The sequence below is a fragment of the Cibotium barometz genome, chromosome 35, assembly GCF_041138505.1.
Source record: "Cibotium barometz isolate CiBa-2024 chromosome 35, ASM4113850v1, whole genome shotgun sequence".
NCBI lineage: Eukaryota > Viridiplantae > Streptophyta > Polypodiopsida > Cyatheales > Cibotiaceae > Cibotium > Cibotium barometz.
This window is the reverse complement of record NC_141080.1, coordinates 49,508,152-49,534,469: the sequence shown is the minus strand read 5'-3', so window position 1 is coordinate 49,534,469 and position 26,318 is coordinate 49,508,152. Positions and strand designations below refer to the sequence as shown.

The window sequence follows — 26,318 nt, the reverse complement described above, 5'->3', positions numbered from 1 at the left end:
CAAGGATCGGAAGGAGAAGACCCGGGGAGTTATCTCCAAGAGTTTAACCGAGCATGCCGCTTGACGGGTTGGTCTATGAAGGAGAGGGCAGAAATACTCCCAGATCTTGGAGGGTGTAGCCTTAACTTGGCATGAGGCTTTGCCAGAGGAGTCCAAGAATGATTGGGAAAGGTTGACCAAAGCAATGAAGGAGAGATTTGGGACAGTGGAGTCGCCAAATGCTTTACTATTGCAATTGGATCAAATTTTCCAAAAGGATGGAGAGTCAATTTCTACCTTTTCAGTGAGGTATGAAGCCTTATTCAGCAAATATCAAGAAGCTGCTTTACATGTTGTTGCTTCTTCTTCTTCACCTTCTATGGAAGATTCAAAGAGTTCTTTAGCAATGGAGCACCTTAAGATGAGCAAGTTTATCAGGGCTTTGGATCCCCGCTTGCATGGAAAAGTTCTTAGCAAAGATCCCACTAATTTTAAAGAGGCTCTTCGTATTGCTTTGAAGAAGGAGGCCACTCTTCATATTGAGTCCACATTCCAATCTTCTCCGAATGTGCCAACCCCACCACGAGTAGAGATAGCCTCAACATCTCAGGTACAAGCTCCATCCTTGGATCATAACATTGCACAACTTATGGCAAAATTTACTGATTTGAAGTTACACTTAGTCAATGCAAGGCCACCTAGGGTTCCACGAGCTGAGGATAAACCTAGGGATAGAAGTAGTGTCACATGCTATGAATGTCAAGAGAAGGGGCACTATCGCACTGAGTGTCCAAAGTTGAGAAAAAGTGAGGATAAAAGTTTAGCACTTTTAGAGGAAACATGCTCAGAAGAAGAAGAGGAAACATTGATGCCATTAATGGCAAAAAGTGGTCGTAAAACTAGGAGTCAGGAAGAAGAACAAGAAGATAAATCTGAAGAAGAGGAGAAAAATAAGAAGAAGAAGAAGTCATCCAGGAGAAAAATTGGACAATCTGATTTTCCTCTTGGACAAGGATCTCTTAGTTATGACCTCTTAACAGATCTTAGGGAGAAAACAGCACAAATCACATTTGGGCAGCTTTTGGCACTCTTTCCAAAGCTCAGAAAGGAATGGGGTAAGCTGGCTAGCACAAGGGAATCTAAGAAAAAGAAGAAGAGGGATAATGGGACTCCTATGGTTCAAAAGGTGGATATTGATGTAGGAGATGGCGTGTCTGTGATTGATGTCATCATTGAGGGGCAGAAAATTTCTAATGCATACATTGATGGAGGTGCATCAAATAATGTCATGAGTGAAAAAACAATGAAAGATACTGATTTAAAGTTGTCTTCTACAACTCTCCCTATCGCATCAAACTTGCTGATAATACTAGGGTGAAAACCTTAGGAATTGTCAGGAATTTGGGAGTGGATGTATGTGGTATTTCTGTGCCTACAACTTTTCATGTCATTCCTACAAGGCCTGATGCTAGGGCTTACCCATTGATATTGGGTAGGCCATGGCTTCGCCAAGTGAAGGCAATTCAAAAGTGGGAGACAAGTGATCTTATTCTACAAGGTGAGAATAAGAAGGTCCACTACAACATCAAGAGTCGTCGCAAGAAAGTGGTAAGAGGTGAACCTTCAACTTCCGAAAGTTCAGAGTCAGAGTCATCCGATGAAGAGGAGACAAGTGATAGCTCCGAGGATTCCATCTCAGAAGGGGAGGTGGAGGGAGTTGCATTTGGTCTTTCCCTGGGAAGGGATCGAGGGGATGCTGAAGACAATGGAGCCTTGGAAGGGGAAGCTTCTTCAACCATGTGCAAGAAAGGAGATGTGGACCTCACTAGTCTTTACCAACAGAATGAGCTTCTTCTTGATGAGTCCATAGCAGGTACTGAAAGGGAGGATTACTTAAAAATGTTGGATGGGCAAACAGCTACTCACAAGTATACCAAGTTACCCTAGTAGAGCACAAGATTGATCTCAAGCCCCAAAGTAAGCCAATGGTACAGCGGCTAAGGCGTTTGGGGGTAGTGCAAGCAGAGGTGCTTAAAAAGGAGGTAACTAATTTGCTTGAAGCTGGATTTATTTTTCCAGTAGAGAATTCAGAGTGGATTTCCCCAATTGTAGTCACTCCCAAAAAGGGTGAAAAATGGCGTGTGTGTGTGGACTTTCGTCCTCTGAATGCATGCACAAAGAGGGATTATTATCCTCTACCCTTTCAGAGTGAGATTTTGGATCAAGTTGCGGGTCATAAATTGTATTCAGTGTGTGATGGATACTCTGGATACTTTCAAATCCGGATTTGTGAAGAAGATCAAAGGAAAACCTCATTTATCACCCCTTAGGGAGTGTATGCCTATAGGGTGATGCCATTTGGCTTGACAATGTACCAGCAACTTTTCAACGCTTCATGAGTCAGGTATTTGCACCTTACTTGGGGAAGTTTATAAGGGTCTTTCTGGATGATTTTTGCATTTATTCAAGCCGCATGGATCACATGGAAAAGTTGAGGTTGGCCTTGCAAAGTATTGATGATGCAAAAGGGTGTCTTAATCCTGGAAAATGTCGCTTGGCACGAAGGAAGGTGGTTCTCTTGGGACATGTTATCTCAGAAGAAGGCATAGAGATGGATCCTGAGAAGGTGCAGGCAATTGTGGCCCTCCCACCACCTACCAATGTACGGGAGGTAAGGAGGATTTTGGGTAAAACAAAGTATTACCAACGCTTTGTTGACATGTTCTCTGAGAAGATGTATCCTATAAATCTGTTGACAAAGAAGAATGTTTCTTTCCAATGGGGGCTCGATCAAATTCAATCTTTTTGTTTGCTCAAGGAATGCATGAGTCAAAGTCCAATTGTGCAGCCTCCTAGGTGGGGAGAGGACTTTTATGTGAACCCAAGTGTCTCATCACATTCAGTGGGTGCTATACTCTTGCAAAAGGGAGAGCAAGGGCGTATGCAACCAGTGTATTATGCAAGCCGACAACTCACTGATGCGGAGGAGAGGTATGGTGAAATGGAGAAAGGTGGTTTGTCTCTTGTTTTTGCAGTAAAGAAGTTCAGGTCATACTTGTTACCTCGCCCTTTTTTCTTCCTCACATCTCAACCTTCTTTACAATTCTTGGTCCGCAAACCCAATCCTGCAGGAGGGAAGTTTGCAAAGTGGATTTGTCAGCTTCAAGAATTCTCTTTCACTTTTATTATAGAAAACACCACTAGGGCCTCTCTTGCAGATTTGCTTACAAGGAAGGAAGAAGAAGAAGGAACAGGAGCAAAGGAAGAAGTATATGAAGATTTGGAGACACCACCAACTGCTTTCACTATGCATTTTGATGGAGACTTTAGCCCTTCCGGGCAATGTGGGGCAGGGGGGATAGTTTTATTTAATCCAGGAGGAAAAGAGGTATGATGGCTGTGTGGAGAAACGGCTAGATAAGAAGCTTCTTCGACGCTGGGAAGGCCCCTTCAGGATAAAGCAAAAGTTCAAAAATAACACCTATCTTCTAGAGGATGCGAGTGGCCAGGAGGTTCCCGGACATGCCAATGAGTACCGGCGGCTAAAGATATTTTACCCTCAAGCACCATGGCCAGCAGATCCCCAAGGCAAGCATGGAAGATCTGCTGGGGGGGAAAGATGTGACATGAAAAATTGATATCTTTCATTTTCAATTTTGTGCATATTTTGATGGTTTCTCAATGGTAATAAGGTGGAAGCTTGTCCAAGAAGATTGTGGCGCCCACAATGGAATAATGGCGTGGTGATGCGGCGGCTTGGTGGCTACCCCGATAACAACATTCTATCTTCAAATATAATGGTTTTACTTGATTTAGGGTGCACACATTGTAAATGCCACAAGTATGCTTGATAAATACTTTGGTATGGTAGATAGGCTAGTGATGTGGAAAATAAAAGTGGGCCTTCATGCTCACATGGATTTTTATTACTTTATGAATATGGTATTCACCATAAGGCTACAAGTTGCGGAGTGTGGAAGGCATGTGGAGGAGTGTGTGTAGGTGCATAATTGGGAAAGATTCTTCTAGAATGCCTACATGGAAGAGGAGAATTCCGCCATGTGTAAGTGGGATCTCCACCTACATGCCACTTAGACTTGGCTATTATCTCATCACACTCTCAAAGTCAAAAAGTCTTCAATTTAATAATCCTCCCTTTCAAATAAAGGAATGAGCCTCCTCAATTGAGCATTTTGTGTCATTGCCATTCTTTCTTCTTTCAAACACTCTCTTTACATGTGAATATCTCATTTAGCATTAGCTCCTCATGCTTAACCCAATTTTGGACCTCTTTGATGATTCATGATAAGTGGGATAAGGAGTTATTATCTTGGTGGGCCTGTGACTTCTCAAGGTAGCCCTTGCCTTATTGCCGCCCTCCTTTGGAGGTACCAATGGTTTTAGTAGTAATGAGCATGTGGAAAGACTTTGGGGACCATAGGTAAATCTTTACGATTGTCCGCTGAGCAATGTTAACCCTTACCCTCTAGCTTGAATCATGAAGGAGATGAAAGGCAAAAGGCTATGTGAAAATTGAGGTTTCGTGCAAAGAGAGAGAAGTGCAGTTTTTGTGGTCCAATATCCAAATTTCAACTCATCACTCGGGTATTGATTTCTAAAATTGATCATATGGCTAGGAAGCTCTTTATATGATCTTTCCACTCATGTAACTAATTTCTTAATCCTTTACTTCATTAATGATCAGAATTTCTCCCAAAGTTGCTAAGGTGAATTTTGGCAGTTTTATAGTCTTGTAGTAAAATGCTCATAACTTTTCACTCGGTTGCCCGTTTTTGAAAGTTTTTATATAGACACGAAGCTCTCTTCAAGCTCTACGCATCTATATAATATTCTCTTGCACAGCCTTTATGGATTTAAAACTGCAATTCCCTGTGTATCTCTATTTTTATAGACTTTTGGCCATTATTTCTTCTTAATCATGATTAATTTCTCTTAATCTCTTATCAAAAGGCCAATCCCATGGGTTTTATCCTCTTGTAAGTGATTGATATATTCATTTGTTCCGACCAAATCGTCCAATTCGAACGGATGAACCTTACCAATATTCTCCGTATGTTTCCGTTCACATAATCTTGAGTCGAAAGATTTTCTTCCAACAAAGAATCGCCCTCTTGTTTGGAGCTGCAAGACTAGCTGAAATTCTTGCTTCTCCGGAGCCTTTCATCTTTCCTTCCATGAATTATGATCTCACCTTTGATGTGTATATCTTTATCTTAACCTAGGGAGAGAAAGGGAGGTGAGGAGGCTGTGAGGTTTCATACAAGTGTGTTTTGATTCTAAGAAGTGACCGAAGTCCAAACCCCAACTTCATGTCACACTACCATGCAACTACACTAAATGGTGGGTAACTAAAATTGTGGGCTCTCCTCGCTATTCAATTAACTCAAGATTTTGGTAGGCCATGTATTAATTGATTGTGGGCTAAAGTGAACCTTAGGATTTGCATGAGCCCTTTTTTTTCCAAGTTAACTAATAGAGATGAGTACTATACCTAGTTTTGGGCAAACCATTCATTACCACTTACCACTTCCTAAATGCCACAAGTTATTTACCATTTTCCACCAACCCAAATCTACCCTTGGTTTTTTGCCAAACCATGGTTTTTCTAACCTTAGGCATTTAAGCCTTTGCCAATTTATTAATGTGCACACTTACAAGGCCTAATTTATTTATTTAATACTAAAACCTTAATATTTTTTGCCCCAAGTTTCTAAAAAAAAGTGACACATGTGGAATTTATTTTTAAACTTTATTTCACTTAATTTTCTTATTTTCTAAGAAGCTAGGTGTGCATGCACATGTGCACATAGGTCCCCAAGGTCATATTTCGCCAACATGTAAACCGTGATATTCACTTAATTTTAATTTTTTCATGCTAAATAAAATTATTATTAACGCTTTAAGAAGAGTTTAATATATCTACAACTACAAAACACGTCACTTTACACATTTTCTCTCTACAATAATTACATAGTTTGATAAATTTTACATTAATCAAGTGTAGGGTAAGAGGGTATAGTTATTTATTTTAAGATTCATGAATAAGGAATTGCACAATCTATGATTTGAGAAATGCTTTAAGTTGGCAATCAACCTAGATAATAGCATGATGAAGATATTCCACATGCTTTGAGCAATGCTTCTAGATAACATCAAACTAAATAATAACATGATGGAGATTACTCACGTAAGTCATCTTCTAAGTATCTATTGATGTCGAAAGTAAACCCAAATAAGAAAAAGGCAAAGGGTTGTCAATTAAGAAGCTTAGGACTATATTACTTGGCCAAATATCCCAATAGATGAGAGTGGAAGACTTGCAAAGACCTCAACATTTCTACTGACAAATGAATGAAAGAATTGGTTCACAAATTGCAAGTAAAGTTATGCAAGCTTTGAGTACTAACAGCTTAAACCAAGACCTTCCATGTATTCTACCTACTATGTATGCTTTGGCCATCGCACCCAAAAATGTCCTTAACAATGCAACACCTATTACACCACAATGATTATCTATCCTTCCTTGGAATCATCTCATAAATCCTTTGCTAATATATTGATTCACTTCGATATACGTAGGTAGCTCCATTTTGTAAAACTAACAATATTTATAATTTTCACTCAATAAGCTCTATTACAAATTAAAGTTAGAGCTCTATGTATCTCTAGACTAAGGAGTACATAAGCTATAGGACTAAGCAAAAAGACTACACCTAGGGAAGAAGCTTTGGAAAGGTCAATTAAAGAAACCACATAGACCTTTCCCAAGCAACAATCACACTTAGGGAAAACCTAAATCTACAAGGTCCTATGTACCACACAACAATGCACATCCAATAATGTTCACTCTAAACACCTCTTTAGATGAGGATCATGATCAATGATTAGTGTGCACATAAGCATAAATGCTTTAGTGCTTTAGGAGTCCTTAAGTACTACCCCCAATAACAAAGTAAATGATTGATCAAGAGAGCATGAACAACAAGCTAGGGCCATGGATCAATGCATCCATGCCCAACAAGAAGCATAAATGCTTTAGTGCTTTAGGAGTCCTTAAGTACTACCCCCAATAACAAAGTAAATGATTGATCAAGAGAGCATGAACAACAAGCTAGGGCCATGGATCAATGCATACATGCCCAACAAGAAGCATAAATGCTTTAGTGCTTTAGGAGTCCTTAAGTACTACCCCCAATAACAAAGTAAATGATTGATCAAGAGAGCATGAACAACAAGCTAGGGCCATGGATCAATGCATCCATGCCCAACAAGAAGCCCCAACAATGTCATATTTTAAAAGCCTTATCTTGGAATTCTTCCTACCAACATCCACTACAAGAATTATCCCCACCCTAATTCACAATCCAAGTGGAGAATCATAATCTCATTATTTACTCTTACTAATCCTATTCTAAAATCTTACATATTTTCAGCATCTAGCTTAGCTATGTTACTAGGTGCCACCCATAAAAACCATCTTAATGTATCCACAATGTAAACACATGCACAATAACATGCATCACCCATGCGTAAACACTCTTTCAAGGATTACGTCAACAATTTGTTGCAAAAACTAGATACTATACAAAAGGGGTGTGTACCTATAAGTAGTCCACGCGATTGGCTAACAACTTAAGGCCAATGCAAATTTTCAAGACCACCCATGTCAAAACCCATCAGCTTTCAATGTTAAAAACTGCCATTCAACCTATTCACACGTGATGGAGAAAACCCACTCAAGTCATCTGTTAGGGGATGCATTGAAAAGATGTCCCAATGCCTCTACCCATGTCAAAACCCAAATCAAGTACGAAAAAGGCAAGCCATATGCCTCAAAACCCTATTTCATCCTGTTCTTTACTTAATAAAAGGTAAAATCAATTATGATATTCCAATATTGTGTGATAATGCTGGTACACATGATTTTATTTCAAAACTTGTTAACACAACTTTCAATTGATTGTCAATTGAGAGACTTAATAAATTACTTGACTGAATACTCCAATCAAAGAGACTGAGAGGCAAAGGAAGACTTGCATGACCCTCGCATATATCTACTTATGATCAAACGTGGATTAGTCTATCAATTGCAAATTAATTTTCATTTCTTAGATTTATTCAATAAGGATGAAAAATATTTTGGAGTCATTTTCAATCATTCCATAAATTCTCAAATTTCATTATGTAACTGGTACACATCCCATCTTTTCATGCCTTTTCTCCTTTCATTAACTTTTCTTTAGTAGGCAGCTTTATATTCCAATTTAAAAGTTTCTCCATATTTTGATGTGTCGTACAGGGATTCAGACATCTATACAAGATTAACCACAACCCCACCTCCCTCCACATGGGCAAAGGAGGTGGGACTAATTCAAAATAACCACTCCTCCTGCAAGCGATATGCACCTACACGTGCACACGTAGATGTACACAAGTACATTCACATGCTCACACACACGTGCATGTAAACACTCGCTATGGATACATATTTATAAAAACATACACACCATGTACACACACAACAACAAATATACACTAACACATACACACAATCAAGACACTTGCACAATACATCCACGCATGAAGACATTACACAATCACATACGTGTGTATGTGAACACACAATCACATACATATGTATGCAGAAGAGAAGACAAAAACATTGAATATATGACACTTATTTTTGTGTGAACACACCTCATTATACATCCCCACTTATTAAAATTTAATATTAATTAAAAATATGTGTATTTATTTATTTTATAAATGCACATATATATATAGGTAAACATCTCTAAATATAATAAAACATAATATTAAAGATAATATATATTTACATGTGGGTGGGTGTGTGTGTGTGCACATGTGCATGAGAAAGAAGTGTGTTTGTGTGTGCATGAATGTGTGTGTGTGTGTGTGTGTGTGTGTGTGTGTGTGTGTGTGTGTGTGTGAGAGAGAGAGAGAGAGAGAGAGAGAGAGAGAGAGTTTCTATATGTGGGAGAGTGTGCGTGAGAAGAGAGATAACGTGTGTGTGTGTGTGGAGGAGAGAGAGAGAGAGAGAGAGAGAGAAACACAAAGAGAGACAGAGACATGGAAGTCTATGTGTGAGAGTGTGTAGGGAGAAAGAGTGTGTGTTTGCATTAGTACATGTGCATGTGTGTGTGTGTGTAAGAGACAGAGAATGTTTTGACATTTGAGAGTGTGTGCATGTGTATGTGAGAAAGAGGGTGTGCATGTGTGTGTGTGTGTGTGTGTGTGTGTGTGTGAGAGAGAGAGAGAGAGTTTCAACATTTGAGAGTGTGCATGTGTATGTGAGAGAAAGAGGGTGTGCATGTGCGTGTGCGTGTGTGTGTGTGTGTGTGTGTGTGTGTGTGTGAGAGAGAGAGAGAGAGAGAGAGAGAGAGAGAGTTTCGACATTTGAGGTGTGCATGTGTATGTGAGAGAAAGGGGATGTGCATGTGCATGTGCATGTGCATGTGCGTGTGTGCATGTGTGTGTCAGTAGTGAGAGAGAGAGAGAGAGAGAGAGAGAGAGAGATTACATGTAAGATGTAATTATTTGAGAGTAAACACACCTCCACTCATCCTTACCATTAAATTTAATCTAAAATTTAATTAATTAAAATTATATATATGTATGTAAATCTATTTAAGTGTGTGTGTGTGTGAGAGAGAGAGAGAGAGATCGAGAGTTTCTATGTGAGAGTGTGTGCATGAGAGAGAGAGAGAGAGAGAGAGAGAGAGAGAGAGAGAGCCTGAGAATTTCTATGAAAGAGATAGTTTGTGTGGAAGGAGATAGTGTGTGTTTTCATTAGTGTATGTGTGAGTGTGTAGAGAGAAAGAGTGTGTTTTCATAAGTACATATACATGTGTGTACATATGTGAGTGTGAGTGAGGGGAGAGAGAGGAGAGAGAAACACACACAGAGAGACAAACATGGAAGTCTGAGTGAGTGTAGGAGGAAAGAGTGTGTTTGCATTAATACATGTGCATGTGTGTACATGTGTGTGTGTGTGTGTGTGTGTGTGTGTGTGTGTGTGTGTGTGTGTGAGAGAGAGAGAGAGAGAGAGAGAGAGAGACGACATTTGAGAGTGCATGTGTATGTGAGAAAGCAAGTGTGCATGTGTGCATGTGTGTGAGAAAAAGAGGGTTTGTATGTACATGTGTGTGTGTGTGTGAGAGAGAGAGAGATTACCAATAAGATGCATTTATTTGAGAGTGAGCACACCTCACTACTTATCCCTACCATTAAAATTTAATCTAAAATTTAATTAATTAAAATTATATATATGTGAATCTATTTAAGTGTGTGTAAGAGAGAGAAAGAGAGTTTCTATGTGAGTGTGCGTGAAGAGTGTGTGTGAGCATGAGAGAGAGAGAGAGAGAGAGAGAGAGAGAGAGAGAGAGGCTAAGAATTTTATGTAGAAGATAATTTGTGTGGGAGGAGATAGTGTGTGTATTCATTAGTGTATGTGCGGTGTGTACATGTGTGTGTGTGTGAGAGAGCAAGACAAATAATTTTTACATATGAGATAGTTGGTGTGGGAGGAAAGAGTGTGCGTTTAGACTGGTGTATGCGCAGTGTGTATATGTGTGTGTGTGTGTGTGAGAGAGAGAGAGAGAGAGAGAGACAGTATATGCATGCATGTGCATACGTCTGCATTTGTGTAGAATGTGCTTGAGAGAGTGAATTGGAACAGACCTGGAGAGAGAGAGAGAGAGAGAGAGAGAGAGAGAGAGAGAGAGAGAGAGAGAGAGAGAGAGAATGAGGAAGGATGAAAAGAGAGAGAAAAAGAGAATAAAAAGTGACTTTTAATAAAATATAAATTAAATAAAAATCATTATTATGTGTATTTTCATTTACATTTATATATACATACATATCTATCTACATGTGTGTGTGTGTATGTGTAGATGTGTGTATGATACATCTATCTATATATTTAAAAGTGACCACAACTTATCACCCATCTTCGCACATTAAAATTTAATCAAAATTAATTAAATTGTATCGATGTTTGTATTCATATTTTTAAATATATGTATATATGTATTGTATTTATATTTTTAAATACTTGTATATATGTATAAGTATATGTATCTATGTATAGGTTTATGTATCTAAAACACACACAGAGAGACAAACATGGAAGTCTGAGTGAGTGTAGGAGGAAAGATTGTGTTTGCATTAATACATGTGCATGTGTGTGTGTGTGTGAGAGAGAGAGAGAGAGAGATACGACATTTGAGAGTGCATGTGTATGTGAGAAAGCAAGTGTGCATGTGTGCATGTGTGAGAAAAAGAGGGTTTGTATGTACATGTGTGTGTGTGTGTGTGAGAGAGAGAGAGATTACCAATAAGATGCATTTATTTGAGAGTGAGCACACCTCACTACTCATCCCTACCATTAAAATTTAATCTAAAATTTAATTAATTAAAATTATATATATGTGAATCTATTTAAGTGTGTGTAAGAGAGAGAAAGAGAGTTTCTATGTGTGTGCGTGAAGAGTGTGTGTGAGCATGAGAGAGAGAGAGAGAGAGAGAGAGAGAGAGAGAGGCTAAGAATTTTATGTAGAAGATAATTTGTGTGGGAGCAGATAGTGTGTGTATTCATTAGTGTATGTGCGGTGTGTACATGTGTGTGTGTGAGAGAGCAAGACAGATAATTTTTACATAGGAGAAAGTTGGTGTGGGAGGAAAGAGTGTGCGTTTAGACTGGTGTATGCGCAGTGTGTATGTGTGTGTGTGTGTGTGAGAGAGAGAGAGAGAGAGAGAGAGAGAGACAGTATATGCATGCATGTGCATACATCTGCATTTGTGTAGAATGTGCTTGAGAGAGTGAATTGAAACAGACCTGGAGAGAGAGAGAGAGAGAGAGAGAGAGAGAGAATGAGGAAGGATGAAAAGAGAAAAAAAGAGAATAAAAAGTGACTTTTAATAAAATATAAATTAAATAAAAATCATTATTATGTGTATTTTCATTTACATTTATATATACATACATACATATCTATCTACATGTGTGTGTGTATGTGTAGATGTGTGTATGATACATCTATCTATATATTTAAAAGTGACCACAACTTATCACCCATCTTCGCACATTAAAATTTAATCAAAATTAATTAAATTGTATCGATGTTTGTATTCATATTTTTAAATATATGTATATATGTATTGTATTTATATTTTTAAATACTTGTATATATGTATAAGTATATGTATCTATGTATAGGTTTATGTATCTAAAACACACACAGAGAGACAAACATGGAAGTCTGAGTGAGTGTAGGAGGAAAGAGTGTGTTTGCATTAATACATGTGCATGTGTGTGTGTGTGTGTGAGAGAGAGAGAGAGAGAGAGAGAGAGATACGACATTTGAGAGTGCATGTGTATGTGAGAAAGCAAGTGTGCATGTGTGCATGTGTGTGAGAAAAAGAGGGTTTGTATGTACATGTGTGTGTGTGTGTGAGAGAGAGAGAGAGATTACCAATAAGATGCATTTATTTGAGAGTGAGCACACCTCACTACTCATCCCTACCATTAAAATTTAATCTAAAATTTAATTAATTAAAATTATATATATGTGAATCTATTTAAGTGTGTGTAAGAGAGAGAAACAGTTTCTATGTGAGTGTGCGTGAAGAGTGTGTGTGAGCATGAGAGAGAGAGAGAGAGAGAGAGAGAGGCTAAGAATTTTATGTAGAAGATAATTTGTGTGGGAGCAGATAGTGTGTGTATTCATTAGTGTATGTGCGGTGTGTACATGTGTGTGTGTGAGAGAGCAAGACAAATAATTTTTACATAGGAGAAAGTTGGTGTGGGAGGAAAGAGTGTGCGTTTAGACTGGTGTATGCGCAGTGTATATGTGTGTGTGTGTGTGTGAGAGAGAGAGAGAGAGAGAGAGAGAGAGAGAGAGAATATATGCATGCATGTGCATACATCTGCATTTGTGTAGAATGTGCTTGAGAGAGTGAATTGGAACAGACTTGGGGAGAGAGAGAGAGAGAGAGAGAATGAGGAAGGATGAAAAGAGAGAGAAAAAGAGAATAAAAAGTGACTTTTAATAAAATATAAATTAAATAAAAAACATTATTATGTGTATTTTCATTTACATTTATATATACATACATATCTATCTACATGTGTGTGTGTATGTGTAGATGTGTGTATGATACATCTATCTATATATTTAAAAGTGACCACAACTTATCACCCATCTTCGCACATTAAAATTTAATCAAAATTAATTAAATTGTATCAATGTTTGTACTCATATTTTTAAATACTTGTATATATGTATAAGTATATGTATCTATGTATAGGTTTATGTATCTAAAACATAATATTGTTTATACTATATATTTACATGTGTATGTGTGCATGAGAGAGAGAGTGTAAGTGAGAGAGGGAGAGAGAGAGAGAGAGAGAGCGCTTCTATGTGTGGGAAAGTGTAAGAAGAGAGAGGGAGTGTGTTCATGTGTGTGTGGGTGTGAGAGGAGAGAGAGAGCGTGTATGTGTGTGCATGTGAGAGAGAGTTTCAACAATTGAGAGTGTGTACGTGACAAAGAGAGGGAGAGGGCCATGTGTGTGTGTGTGTGTGAGAGGAAGAAAGAGAGACAAAGAGAGAGAGAGATTCAACTTTTGGGAGTGTGTGTACGTGACAGAGAGAGGGAAAGGGTCATGTGTGTGTGAGAGAGGGAGAGAGAGAGAGCGAGATGGTTGTGAATAGTTCTTTTCTGGAACCTTGGTCGGCCGCAGCAATGCGCAGGTGTAATACTAGTCCGGATAAAAGCGGAACCTATTCACTGATACACAATGTCCAGACGGTGTGAAGACGCTTAAAGAGGAGCGACAGGGCAAAAGGGCCACTTATTTTATAAAGGAAATCCAAGAGGCATCAACTCAGTTAAATTTCAAATAGTAGCCAGAAACAAAACGAACCAGCTGACCAGCTTACTGATCATTAGGTTACGGGGGAAAATCGAGCCAGCAAACTCAATAAGGAGGCTTTTTCTTAATAAGGCTTATTCAGTGCTCGTTAATTAAATTAGGCGTGTTGACCAGCAGCTTTGCCACACAGCAGCACATTGGTGGGGATGGGCGCCTCATTTCTTAAAGAGCCGTCTGGGCTGGGCACCTTAAAGTAAAGCTGCTCGCCAAGGTATTGCCGCTCCCAAATCTGCGACCGTAGATTCCACATGCCCACGTTATCTAGCTCCAGCATCACAGCCGTCCACGACTGTGGATAAACCTGCAAGATTCGATATTTCAGATAAGTCTTGGCTTAACCAAATGGGAAATCAATTTTTCGAAATTAATCCCGTCATTAATAATTGTCACGTAAACATTAACCAAATAAGAATTCAATTTTCGACATTAATCCCGTCATTTATAATTGACACGTAAACATTAAAGCTCATTACTCCCTTCCTTTTGATAAAACATTTAAGCTGACAAAGATAATACCTGCACGGTGGAGCGAGCTACGGCATCCACGAGATTATATTCGGCCCTACTGCCAGAACTCCAGCGACCTCCATCAATACTGAATCAAAAATCGAAGGAAACTTCAGTGTACATAGAACATCTCTCAGTAGGCCCAATTCTAAAAGAGCAGAGGTATTAAATTGGACAGATTAAGTTGATGTTTTAGAGGGTTTACCCGACCACAAAGGCCGTGTAACCGTCGATGTGCCAGCTCTGCACAGTGCTCTCATCGTTCTGAAAGACAAGCTCAAGGAAACCTCTATAACCCGTAGCCAGCACAAAGGCCCCTAAGAAAGCCGAGCCCCCTCCAGGGAACCTAGGGAAATCGGTAGAGAACACCCCACCCAGATTGAAATAGTCCGCCAGCTTCAGGGGCGTATCCGGGTTCACGTATGATACGCTGTTGGCCGCGTAACGCTGCTTGCCGTTAATAGCAGCTGATGCGCCCTGCACCACGACGGTTTCAGACACGTTGATCATGCCGTAGTGGAAGGCACCTTGGGGATTCGGGCGGGCGGCGTTGGCGGTCAGGTTCCATCTGAGATCATGGATAAAAACTTTAGGACAAGATCTTAAATTCAGAGCGTTACTACATAACCTTAGCCTTGAAAACTCAAAGTAACATTACGTGGAATTGAAAGATTAGAGGGTACTTCAGAACATACCTTATTGTTCTCGCCTGATTAACAGAGTAACCTATCTCTATGGTTGGTCCAGGTGGAAGTGGGCCAGAAACCTTAGAGCCGGAGTTAGAATAGTGAATCACCCCAATTCCATTCAGGACAGGGTCGGTAAACCTTGAGCTGGCCACCATGTAGTAGTCTGCAGGGGCTTGATTGAGTGTTACCAGAACAGAGTAAGACTGGCCTACATGAATGTCGAGGTTCTCATAGCTGTTCTGATTGGTGTGAGATCCTTCTGTTTCCACCACTGTCAGATTATGGCCAGCAATTCTGAAGTTCAAGGAGGTGGCTATGCCGACGTTTGATATCCTAAGCCTATATGTTTTACCTGCTCAAAAAAAATAAAGAGAAGCTGTGTTACGCCTTTGGAACCAATTAGCCTTACAGGCATGCATTGCTGCACCTCGGATTAGCCCTGATCACCCCGGATTGACTCTAATCACACCGTTAACATAGATGATGGAGGGCAGAGAGGTTACAACTTACCAGGGTCAAGGGTAACAAACGCCCCAAATGGACCCTTTCCATTAATAAGGACGCCATCTGGAGGACCCAACGAACCTCCACCGTCAAGCTGAGCTTGCAAATCCTGCAGATACAACCAGCTTCAATTAAACTTTGACTTTTGAGGCACTACATGCGGAAATCTGTACCTACAGAAGCAATGGCTGCCCATTACCAGACTTGCTCAAAGTTATAAATTATTGACATTAAAAAAACATGGGAGGGCTCGGCACGCACTGTGTGATTGGCATTGTACCAATCTCCGATGTGGACAAATAGCTCGCCATCAGGAGATGGGTAAGGGAGAGGTATGATTATCCTGTTGTCTATCTTGAGACCACCATAGCCTCCAGCAGCTTTCAAGAAACCGGTTGAGGGGAAATAGAAGTAGCTTCCGATCTGGTCCTTCGCTTGGAAGAAATACGTGAAGTTCTGACCAGGAAGAATGGGGCAGTTTGTCCCAAGGACACCATCTTCCCATGATGTCCTCCTTTGCCAGATCCCATTCCTACAAAACAAGATTGTTAACAATGGTACTAAAGAGATGAAATCCAAGATTAACTTCACTACTCTGCAAAAAACACGACAGTTAAACGCTGAAGTGCCCAACATATTACTTAGAAACCACAGAGCTTACCAGGTGAACAAAAGAGGCTCGTCAATGCTGTTGAACACATTGATCTGTAGAATAACATTGGTCACGGTATCAATTTCAGGGCCAGGGAATTGGCCATTGATGAGTAGCACCTGAGGAAATCCCACAGAAAAAGTTCAAAAACGCCAACCGCAGAAAGAGAAGGCTAACAAACGAATTAGGTGGTTGACACAGTAATCTAGGTGATTTAGGCTCACTCACTCGCTTGGGTTTTCCAAGAGGGGCGGCTGTTCCGTAGGATACATTCCAAGTGAGGGGTTGAACGGCATCCTCGGCACTGACGCCCCAAATGGCATCGTCATAAGCGTTAACGATGAGGAGATTCGAGCTGATAAAGGTAATCAGCACCAATGCAGAACGAAAGGGAAGCAGGAGGCGACGAGATGTTGCCATTGCTTAGGTTAACTGTACAGCTACTAGGAGAGGAGAAAGGTTGGAGGGCTGCTTCACTACTTAAACATACTGATATTTCTCGAGCAACACCAAAATAGCAAATGCAGGAAGACGTAAGAGAGAAACCTCGAAGCTTACATGGTAAGAGACAGATAGCTCAAATCAGAAGCGAAGGGGTACAGTTGCAAGAATGTGGTGAGAGAGAGAGAGAGAGAGGACAACTGAGGAGATGGATGGGATAGAAGGAAGCTTGTGGCGGGCTGTGTAGGCAGACGGCAGGGAACACTAATGGAAGGCACTACTTGCTGGTGAGGTACTGCAGATAACTGTGTTAGACTTGAGTTCTTATACATTTGAAAATGCAGCAGTGGAGGGGGGGGCTTTTCAAGTTAGAGAAGAAAAAAAAGCCCGCGCTATAACTGCAGCAGTGCTGGACTCCAATCACAATGAAGCCAGCCAGCCAGGAGGCGCGGAGGGGTGGTAGGACCCACTCTCTCTCTCTCTTCTAAACTCTCATACTCTTTCCATCTCTTTCTAGCCCCTCTCTCTCTCTCTCTCTCTATCCCTCTGACACCATGCATACATACCCCCGTAAAGCAAATGCCCGCGTTAAAGCGCTGCAGCTATTATCTCCGCTGCAATCACAAACCCCACAGCGGGCTGCACAATGTACATCCATCATATAGATTTTATCTAATTTTTATTTATTTCTTTATTCATGCACGCCATCAACTTTCGCATACACATCCTTTACTGCCTCACCGAGAGATTCGGTGGAAAAACCGCGTCCTCATGCAAAATCCCGCGTCCCACCTGATTTCTGCAGAATCTCATCACTGCTCAAACGAAGGCTTTTCCTGAGTCAGGCCTCACACAGGCAGTTCCGATCCTTCACGACGCTCCCCCCCCTAAACGACCCTACCTACTCCTTACGATTCTTAAAAGTCTCGAATATTCTAACCGAAAAATGGGAGATTTTATCTTTTAAGCACCATTTTCTTTTTTTAAGCGCCGAATTAATATTAGAATATAACGAGGACGCCCACTCGGAATTATATTAGAATATAAAGAGTGTCGAAACCATTACCCATCTATTCATGCCCCACCAGAAAGAAGTACTTCAATTCCTGCATCTATGTGTCTCCCTCCCCTCTTCAAAATTGGGAACTTAAGTGGCATGAAATCTTATTCGGACAACATTTAAAATGCTCTATAGAAATGTCACAAACTACACCATTTTCATATCGACCTAGGTGGAGAGTTCCATAATCCATTCTTTAAATCTTGAAATATCTGAGCATTTTGGATTTCTTTTTTGGTCCTGCGAAATGCATGACTAAGTGATAAAGTGAGTTCTAATTTTTTTTAAGGGACTCTTAGATTATATCACATGTAGCAAGAGAAAGGAATAAGTACATCATCCCTTTTACTCGAAGAAGCATAACTTCTACATGATAACATTATTAAAAGACATCTATTTTAGATATTCCTCCAGGGCTAGCAAACTCTGTATGTATCCAACCATTGTTTAGTCCTCCCTCATAAGTTCAGTTTCTTCATTGATAAAACCAAGCTGTATTTTTCCAGGCGGTCATGTTGGATAGACCTGGTCTCTTATTAGAATTCATCCTTTGCCTTTGACGTTTCAAGCGCTTCATCGACATCATTCATCATGTATTTGGCTTTGCACATCTTAAAGCCAACTTTAATCATCAGTTTTATCTGCACAATCAAGTCTCTTCTCAGGCCTAGAAGCATGTTAGTTTTTGTTTTGTTAAAAATCTACTCATCTTTGTTTATCTAAACAGTCTACAAGTATTTAACTTTAATGATATTTCACGTGGTTGTGGAGCACCCAACTGGAACCCCTAGGAGTAGCTCCTTCCAAGTCAGATCACGACCTACAATAGCGCGCAAACACTCTTGCAAAGAGCTCATCAGTGTTATTCAGGCATGATATAAACATGTGTGCTATAAATTCCACTTCTTTATTGAGTTTGGTGTACATGCCACTTCCTATGCCCATTTTTTGAGCTTTGGAGTTGGTCCACAGAGCTTTATGCATAATTAGTCAAAGAAAACATGATTTTTTTGGAGGAATGCTTGGAGACTGAATTGGAGGGGTGATTGGAGAGTCCTGATTTTAGAGAATTGAAAACCCCACTATTTTTTCGGTTCCACAAGATATGCCATCTGTTATTCAATTTACAGTGCAAAGTAAGGCCTTTGATATGGCATTTGCGGGACAAGAAGCAATATTCTCTAGTTTTTCTAGGAGCTAACTTTGATTTAAAAGGGCCCATGATTCTACAGCAACGAGATGTTTTACCGATCCCACAATTCCATCATAGTTTGGATCAAGTGCACATCCCTATTGTCCAAATTGAAATTACATTTTAGTTTGACCTCTGAGAGCCACCTTTGTTTGTCCATGCACCATATATCACCCCAACATTTGATCCCATTTTTAGATAGTTTGTGGGCATGGACAAATTCCTCTCTATGAATGCAATTATTAAGAGCTAGAAAGAACTAGACTGAGTTTAGATGGAGAACTTCCCCAAACTTGCGGAGGTTGCTGGGGAGGGAGACTTCCCTCTTGCATTTGTTCCAAGCTTTCGAGAGAGCTTTCACTAGAGGGCTACCAAAGGGCTTGATAGCACAATGCTATAAAAAAAGGGAGTGACTTCAAAGCCCATATGGATGCCCAGAAGATGAAAAATCTGGGCTTGTTGAATGACTTTACAACTCAGAACCATCAACCCACTAAGGGGGGGGTCTGTTAGCATAGCTTTTATTCATGTTTTTTCATTGATTGATTATACCAATCTTGACATTAGGCAAAATAGATATAGGCATCCCCAAACAGTCTTTATTGAACCCTTATCATTATGGACCAGGCAGTTTGTGCCATTTATAAACACATTATTTGGCCCTTATCTTCTCGCAGTACTATTTCTTTTAAAGTTCGTTTTTCCATGGCATCCTATACCAACCAGCCACCAAGAGCATCTACAGTAGTACTTTTCTTCTAGCAGTACTATTCCTTTTAAAGTTCCTTTTTCCATATCAATACCAACCAACCGAGAACATCCTTGGCATTACTTTCTTCTAGCAGTACTATTCCTCTTAAATTTCCTTTTTCCATGACATCCTATCAACAAGAGCATCCCTGCAGTAGTACTATTCCTTGTAAAGTTGCTTTTTCCATAGCAATACCAACCAACCAAGAGCATCCACGGCTATTGTAAATAGGAGAGGTGCAAGAGGACATCCTTGTATAATGGATACTCAAGTCAAAGGTTTCCGTTAGTAGCCCATTAATTGTGACTCTTGCTTGCTCTAGCATGTCCAAATAGGGTACTGACCCAATTGATAAAGTGCACACCCACCCCCATGTCCCTTAGGGATTTAAGGATTAAATTTCACTCTAGTCTATCATACACCTTTAAAGAAAATAAAGTCATATAATTAGTTTGTTGCACACGGCAATGATGGCATCAAGAATGTATCTACCTTTATGACTCCTTTTTTTCCCCTCGACCTAGGTTTTCAGGCTTTGTAAGGTCCCTCCTAGCTGTGCAAAAGAGAAAATGTTAAATAAAAGAAAATTGGCTAAATAATAATAAAATGGTGTACTGTTGGAGGAAGGTAAAATGTAATGTAATGTACGTATTGGAAAATTGCTTCAAAATGATTAAAGGCCTTTGAAAATTTTGGTCGGAGCCTTGAAATTTTATAAGGTTCACATGCCTAAAACAATTATAAAGGTGCACTTGTGCACATGTGTGTGTGTGTGTGTGTGTGTGTGTGTGCCCCTATGTGAAAGCACTTAAATCCCAAAAGAATTTAAAAATTTTGAGTACGTAACTAAATCCGAAATGTGTGTTTTACCCTCGGACCAAGAGCATGGGCAGAAATATTATTAGCACATTAGAGAAAATAAATTAAAATGGGTTAGTCTAAGTGTGTGTACCCTTGGAAAAAATTAATTAAATAATCTAAGGTTCTAAGATTTGGGTGAAAACCATGGTTTGAGGAAACCAAGTGGAATTAAGGAGATGGTAAGTGGAAACTAGTAAGAGTGGAATTGTACATATGGTTTTTTGCTATATGGTTTTGGTAAACCATGGGTTGGCTGTGGTTTCTTGCATGAGAGTGGTGTCGAGCTCCCTCAACTTTGGTTGCATTAGTTAGTGGTGGGTTTGTGATATAGTAAGCCTTAGTCTAGCCCCTTTTTCCTTAGAGTTACACTTAACTCATCTATTGCAAAGTGCATGGTGGTTGGAACTCATGCATGCCAAAATAGGTGAATCCCATGCATGTGAAAGAGTCATCACCTATATAAAGGTGTCCCCTCTCTCATTTCTTCTACACGCTTAGAGAGAGCTAATGATTTTCTTTGAAAATATACCCTTTATACCCCTCAAGTACTTATATGACACACTTACACCTTGTAGTATCATCCAAACTAGTCAAATAGGGTGTTTAAGCCAACTTCAAGAGTGTAGGACACACTGATACTATACATAAAGCTTTGGGCTATCTCAAGTAGGTTATCAAGTCCTCTATTTAAATCTTTGAATTTGTGAAGGTACATAGTCCTTTTTAATATTAAATCTTTGTTTCTCCATTTTTTCAATTCTTTGTCAAATAAAACAGAAAATAATGGCTCATAAAGACCTATTTATAATTTCACCATATATGTAGAATCTATTAAAATAATTTAATTGACCTCTCTATAAGGTATACACATTCCACCTTAGAGTAGAGGATTAAATTTAAAAAACAATGTAGTATCCTGCAAATAAATTATTTCAAAAAAACATAGGGTAAAATCTTGTAGAGTAGGTTTTAGCAATTTTTTCTTTGTGACAATATAAGAAGCCTTATAGTTTACTCTAAATCGTTTTTCTTGTCCTAGATCACATTATAATAAAAATTTATGGGAATCAAGGTTCAAAGGGTCAAGTAGAGGTTAGCTTATTAAATAAATTGTGTACCTGCAAGGTGCACTTAAATGTAGTTTTTGTTCATCCTCTACTTAGTTCTATCATCACCCTATTTACTTGATGATGATGCATGCCTTGTTGTTGCAACTTTTCACTTTTGGTATCATTATGCTTCTTATAATATTCCTTTCTTATGTGCCCTAGTTTGCCATAGTAATAACACTGATTTCTTTGCCAACCACCTCAGCCTCTCTGGCTCTCCCTGTCTCTAGAGTGGCCTCTTCCACGTGGTTATACGTTAGATTCTTGTTGTTGTTGCTCCCATGATTTTTGTTTCTAAAATGGCCTCCACCTCGACCTCTAGATGATGATCTACCTTTTCCTCTACCTATATCTATGTAGAAGGCCCGCTCATTTGAATTTCTAAAGAATGAACCTCTCCTAATATTCATTTCTTCATGAATAAGGATAGCAATCAAATCTTGAAAATCAGGAAAGTTCTCTCAAACTTGAACGTAGATCTGTGCTTTGCTAAGACCATTCAAGGTCACGGACACCATATCATCATCGACTACTACTGGTGATCTAATAGAAGCAAGGGAATCTATACAAGACTAGGTGGTGATTTGTGTGAGAGAGATTTATAAAGACGTGGTGCTCTTTTTAGAAATGAGACTCATACATTCATTGAGTAATCATTTGTATTCAGCTTTCCTCTGGTCACATTATGCCGCTCCTACTTTAGCTGCATCTTCCAAACTTGGGTGTTTGTGTCATAGATCTTCATTAAGGTGTCCCAATTCTCCTTAAGCATTTGTGCATCCCATAATCATAGAATCTTCCACACTGACAAACAACTAATACATCACCTTTCTAGCTCTTTTATGCCATGCTTTATATGCTTGTACTTGCTACTGTGGGGTTAGATTTTCTTTAGTAATCTCCAGCTCTTTTTCATCACTTGTGATGAACTTTTTTTCCATAAGGAAATTGGTCATCCTGAACTTCCATGCTTGGAAGTTATTCTTATCTAGCTTTTGACTCACAATCTGATAGACTTCCAAACATCTTTTGATGCAGCAACATATCAAATAGTGCTTGCAAAAACCCTTCTACAACTTGGAACCTTCAACATAGCGGCATTGTAATCCTATTATAATGCCACTGTATGTGAAGTAATCACATAAACACACATACACTAACACCTATAACACTTGGATTCTTTGCATGGACTATCCTCTGTAATTAATTTTTTTGCTGTAACTTTTTTTTGACCGAAAATTGGGCATATATACAATCAAAATCGAGCTGTTACAATATATGTAGTTAAAGATTAACTACATATATTAACTATGTTAATTGAGTTTTTACGCTTTTTGACATTCAAACGTGTTTTGAGCCCTGACTATGTAAAATTTCCCTCACCTAGGAGGATGCCTCAATGTAACAGCAGTGACTTTCTTGTCTTCCTATAGCTCTCAACCAAAGGTGTTGCTCCAAAATCAAAGAGGGAAAGAGATGAAAATACCCTTACCCGTGTATCGCTTCCTTTCTTGCCTTTTCCTTGCCTCCTTAGCTCTCCCATGAATCAAAGTTCTAATACCATAAATAGAATATGGGGGAGATTGAGAGCTTGAGTTCCTTATAAGAGTACATACTACGAGGGAAAGTACGTTCCCATAACTTACAATGGTCAATCCATAGTGTGAACCCAACTATATGAGCTGACACTATAACTATGCCATACTCTAGTAATCTAAATGTGGACGTCACATAGCCTTATAAGAGTACATACTATGAGGGAAAGTACGTTCCCATAATGGTCAATCCATAGTGTGAACCTAACTATATGAGTTGACACTATAACTATGCCATACTCTAGTAATCTAAATGTGGCTGTCACATAGCCTATTATCCATTGTCAGCATATCAACCATAATCTCACTGACCATGCTAGTGGTATGGTTGGTTGATCCATAATGTGAACCCAACTATGTGAGCTGCTCCTATAACTATGCCATACTCTAGTAATCCAAATGTGGCTGTCACATAGCCTATTATCCATTGGCAGCATATCAACCATAATCTCACCAACCATGCCAATGGCATAAGTGTGGAAACTATCACCTAAGCGGGTCATGAATTTTTACAACACTAGCTGAGCCGTGATTTTGAAGGAGGTGACATGGTTTTTCTTCATGTACAACCCAAGAGGAGTTCTTTATCCTCGGGGAATTACAAGAAGTTTATCACCAAGATATTGTGGGCCTTATGTTATCACAAGAAAGGTTTGAGAGCAGGCTTGTGAGTTACTTCTTCCTCCACATCTTAAGATTCACAATGTCTTTCATGTCAGCCTACTGAAGAAGTATTATTCATTTAAACCCTAAGCACATTTTAGAGGATGATCACATCATTATGCTAGCATGACACATGGAGTTAGAACCTGAACAGGTCCTGGATGTTCATGAAAAACCTCTATGAAACAGGATCCTAAGAGAATGCTTGGTGAAATGGAAGTTTTTTCTTGTTAAAGATGCAACTTGGGAAAAAGAGGAGGATCTAGCCAAAGATTATCCCCATTTCACAAGATGAGGACATCTTGATGCTTAAAGGTGGGAGAGAATGTAAGGTCCCTCCTACCCATGCAAAAGAGAAAATGTTGAATAAAAAAAATTAGCCCAAAATTAATAAAATGGTGTATTGTTGGAGGAAGGTAAAATGTAATGTAATGTACACATAGGAAAATTGCTCAGCAACGAGTAAAAACCTTTGAAAATTTAAATTTTAGTGGGAGCCTTGAAATTTTTTAAAGCTCACATGCCCAAAAAATTTATAAAGATGCACTTATGCACATGTGCACCCCTGTGTGAAAGTACTAAATTCCTAAAAGAATTTAAAAAATCTAAGTTTGTAGTTAAGTTCAAAATGTGGGGTTTACTCTAGGACGAAGAGCATGGGTATAAATATTATTAGCACGTTGGAGAAAATAAATTAAGATGGGTTAGCCTAAGTGTGTGTACACCTCGTGGAATGTATCTCGAATATCACATGGGACCTTATGAAGTTCAGACTCGTCCACACTTGAGGCAAGGACCACCAATGGTATACTATTTGCACAGTCTAGCTCCCCTGCCTACGTTACCCCAACCTGCACTAGTCCCAACCGTGGTAGGATTAACTCTTCGCCAGCACAAGGGCCTAGATAAGAAAGGAATAAAACAACCCACATCTCTAAATTGATCACCAAGTTTGATGAAGTTGGAGATCCCATACCGCACCTGGAAATGTTCAATCAGATTTGTGAGGCGTTTGAGCAGGTGGATGACCAGGTTAGTTCCTTTGGATGGAAAAGCTGGCCAGTAGTTTTGATCGCTAAAGCTAGAGGATAAAGCCACCTTTGAAACCTTGAAAGAGACTTTCAAAGTGGGATACTCACAGCAAGGAACCCGATGGAGCCCAATCGAACAATTGCACAATGTAAAATACAAGGATGGGGAATCCATTTGGGACTATATCAACCGGGTAGATACCTCCATTCTCACTGTAATGATAGAGACAAGTTCTCCGATGAAAGGTAGATTGGGAGGCTCCTCGACGGCCTTGAAGATGTACCCTTGCACAACTCCTTATATACGCTCTAGCCCACGCCTCCTTTAAGCAATGTTGCAGGAGTGCTATGGACTTTGAGGATAATTTCAAGGGAACTTGTTCCCAAAAACTGCATGAGGGCACATCTGAGGCATCCTTCAAAACTACTAGCACAAGATCCGAAGGAAAAGGGAAGAGACCTCTTCAGGACAACATGTGGAATAGTTGGTAGCAACCTTGATGCAGCAAATGACCCAACATTGGAGAACAGCAAGCCAAGATCGGGATCGAGTCAGCTAACCCCATATTTACCCAAAAAGGGATTTAGTACGGTGCTCGATTTGTCGAGCTAGCATGGAGTGTCCACATTTGAGACCTCAATCCACTCTCTATTGTGCTTACTGCCAAAGGTGGGGCAATCATGAGACCACCAATTGCTACCTGTTTACAGGTATATATTTAATCATATTTTTGATGAATTAATAATCATAAAAAAATATGCTTAAATTAATTTGTGTAGGATTTAGCTTAATGGAATGTGCAAGTGAGCACAAGATTAATATTTGTGCAAATGTGAACAAAGTTATTTTATGTAACAAGGCCCATTAGCAATTATATTTGGGCAAAGGATTTTATTTATATAAACCTTAGGGATTTTGATATGATTAAGAATATGTAAAGCAATATCCCAAAAGTAGGAAAAGCAAGCCCAATTTATACGCTCATCTATTCTTAGCTCCTTGGGCTATTTTTATGAATAAAAATTCTCTAAATACTCATGTCGTGGAAGTGGAGCTACACAGCATGGGAGGGGGGGGAGATTGCACCTAATCTTGTTTGGATTTCAATTTAATTCGTCTTTGTTTTAATTTTTGATATATTTTATGAGTTTTTGAATATTTCTTCAAGAAGTACAAAAGGGTCCGTGTGTCAAAGACTTGTGGACAAAGACTTTGTTTTAATTTTTGATATATTTTATGAGTTTTTGAATATTTTTTCAAGAAGTACAAAAGGGTCCGTGTGTCAGTGGTATCAGAGCTTTGGTT

The 26,318-nt window shown here is 39.3% G+C and overlaps 1 protein-coding gene across 1 annotated transcript; it reads right to left on the bottom strand.

Moving 5' to 3' along the window:
• Window positions 1-13,882: 13,882 nt before the first annotated feature.
• Window positions 13,883-17,084, bottom strand: LOC147618558 (L-ascorbate oxidase homolog). Its single transcript, XM_086775009.1, has 8 exons — window positions 16,538-17,084; window positions 16,319-16,428; window positions 15,919-16,189; window positions 15,664-15,766; window positions 15,160-15,505; window positions 14,670-15,032; window positions 14,474-14,552; window positions 13,883-14,258 (listed from the first exon to the last, which is right to left on the bottom strand). Exons 1-8 carry the CDS (start codon window positions 16,727-16,729, stop codon window positions 14,055-14,057), a joined length of 1,668 nt encoding a protein of 555 aa, XP_086631135.1. The 5' UTR covers window positions 16,730-17,084; the 3' UTR covers window positions 13,883-14,054.
• Window positions 17,085-26,318: the final 9,234 nt, after the last annotated feature.

Coding starts and splice junctions, on each gene's coding strand:
- LOC147618558 (XM_086775009.1), bottom strand. CDS start 16,729: ATGGCAACATCTCGTCGCCTCCTGCTTCCCTTTCGTTCTGCATTGGTG. Junction 16,190..16,318: donor GAGCCTCTTTTGTTCACCTG/GTAAGCTCTGTG, acceptor CTTGTTTTGTAG/GAATGGGATCTGGCAAAGGA. Junction 15,506..15,663: donor GTTTGTTACCCTTGACCCTG/GTAAGTTGTAAC, acceptor TTTTTTGAGCAG/GTAAAACATATAGGCTTAGG.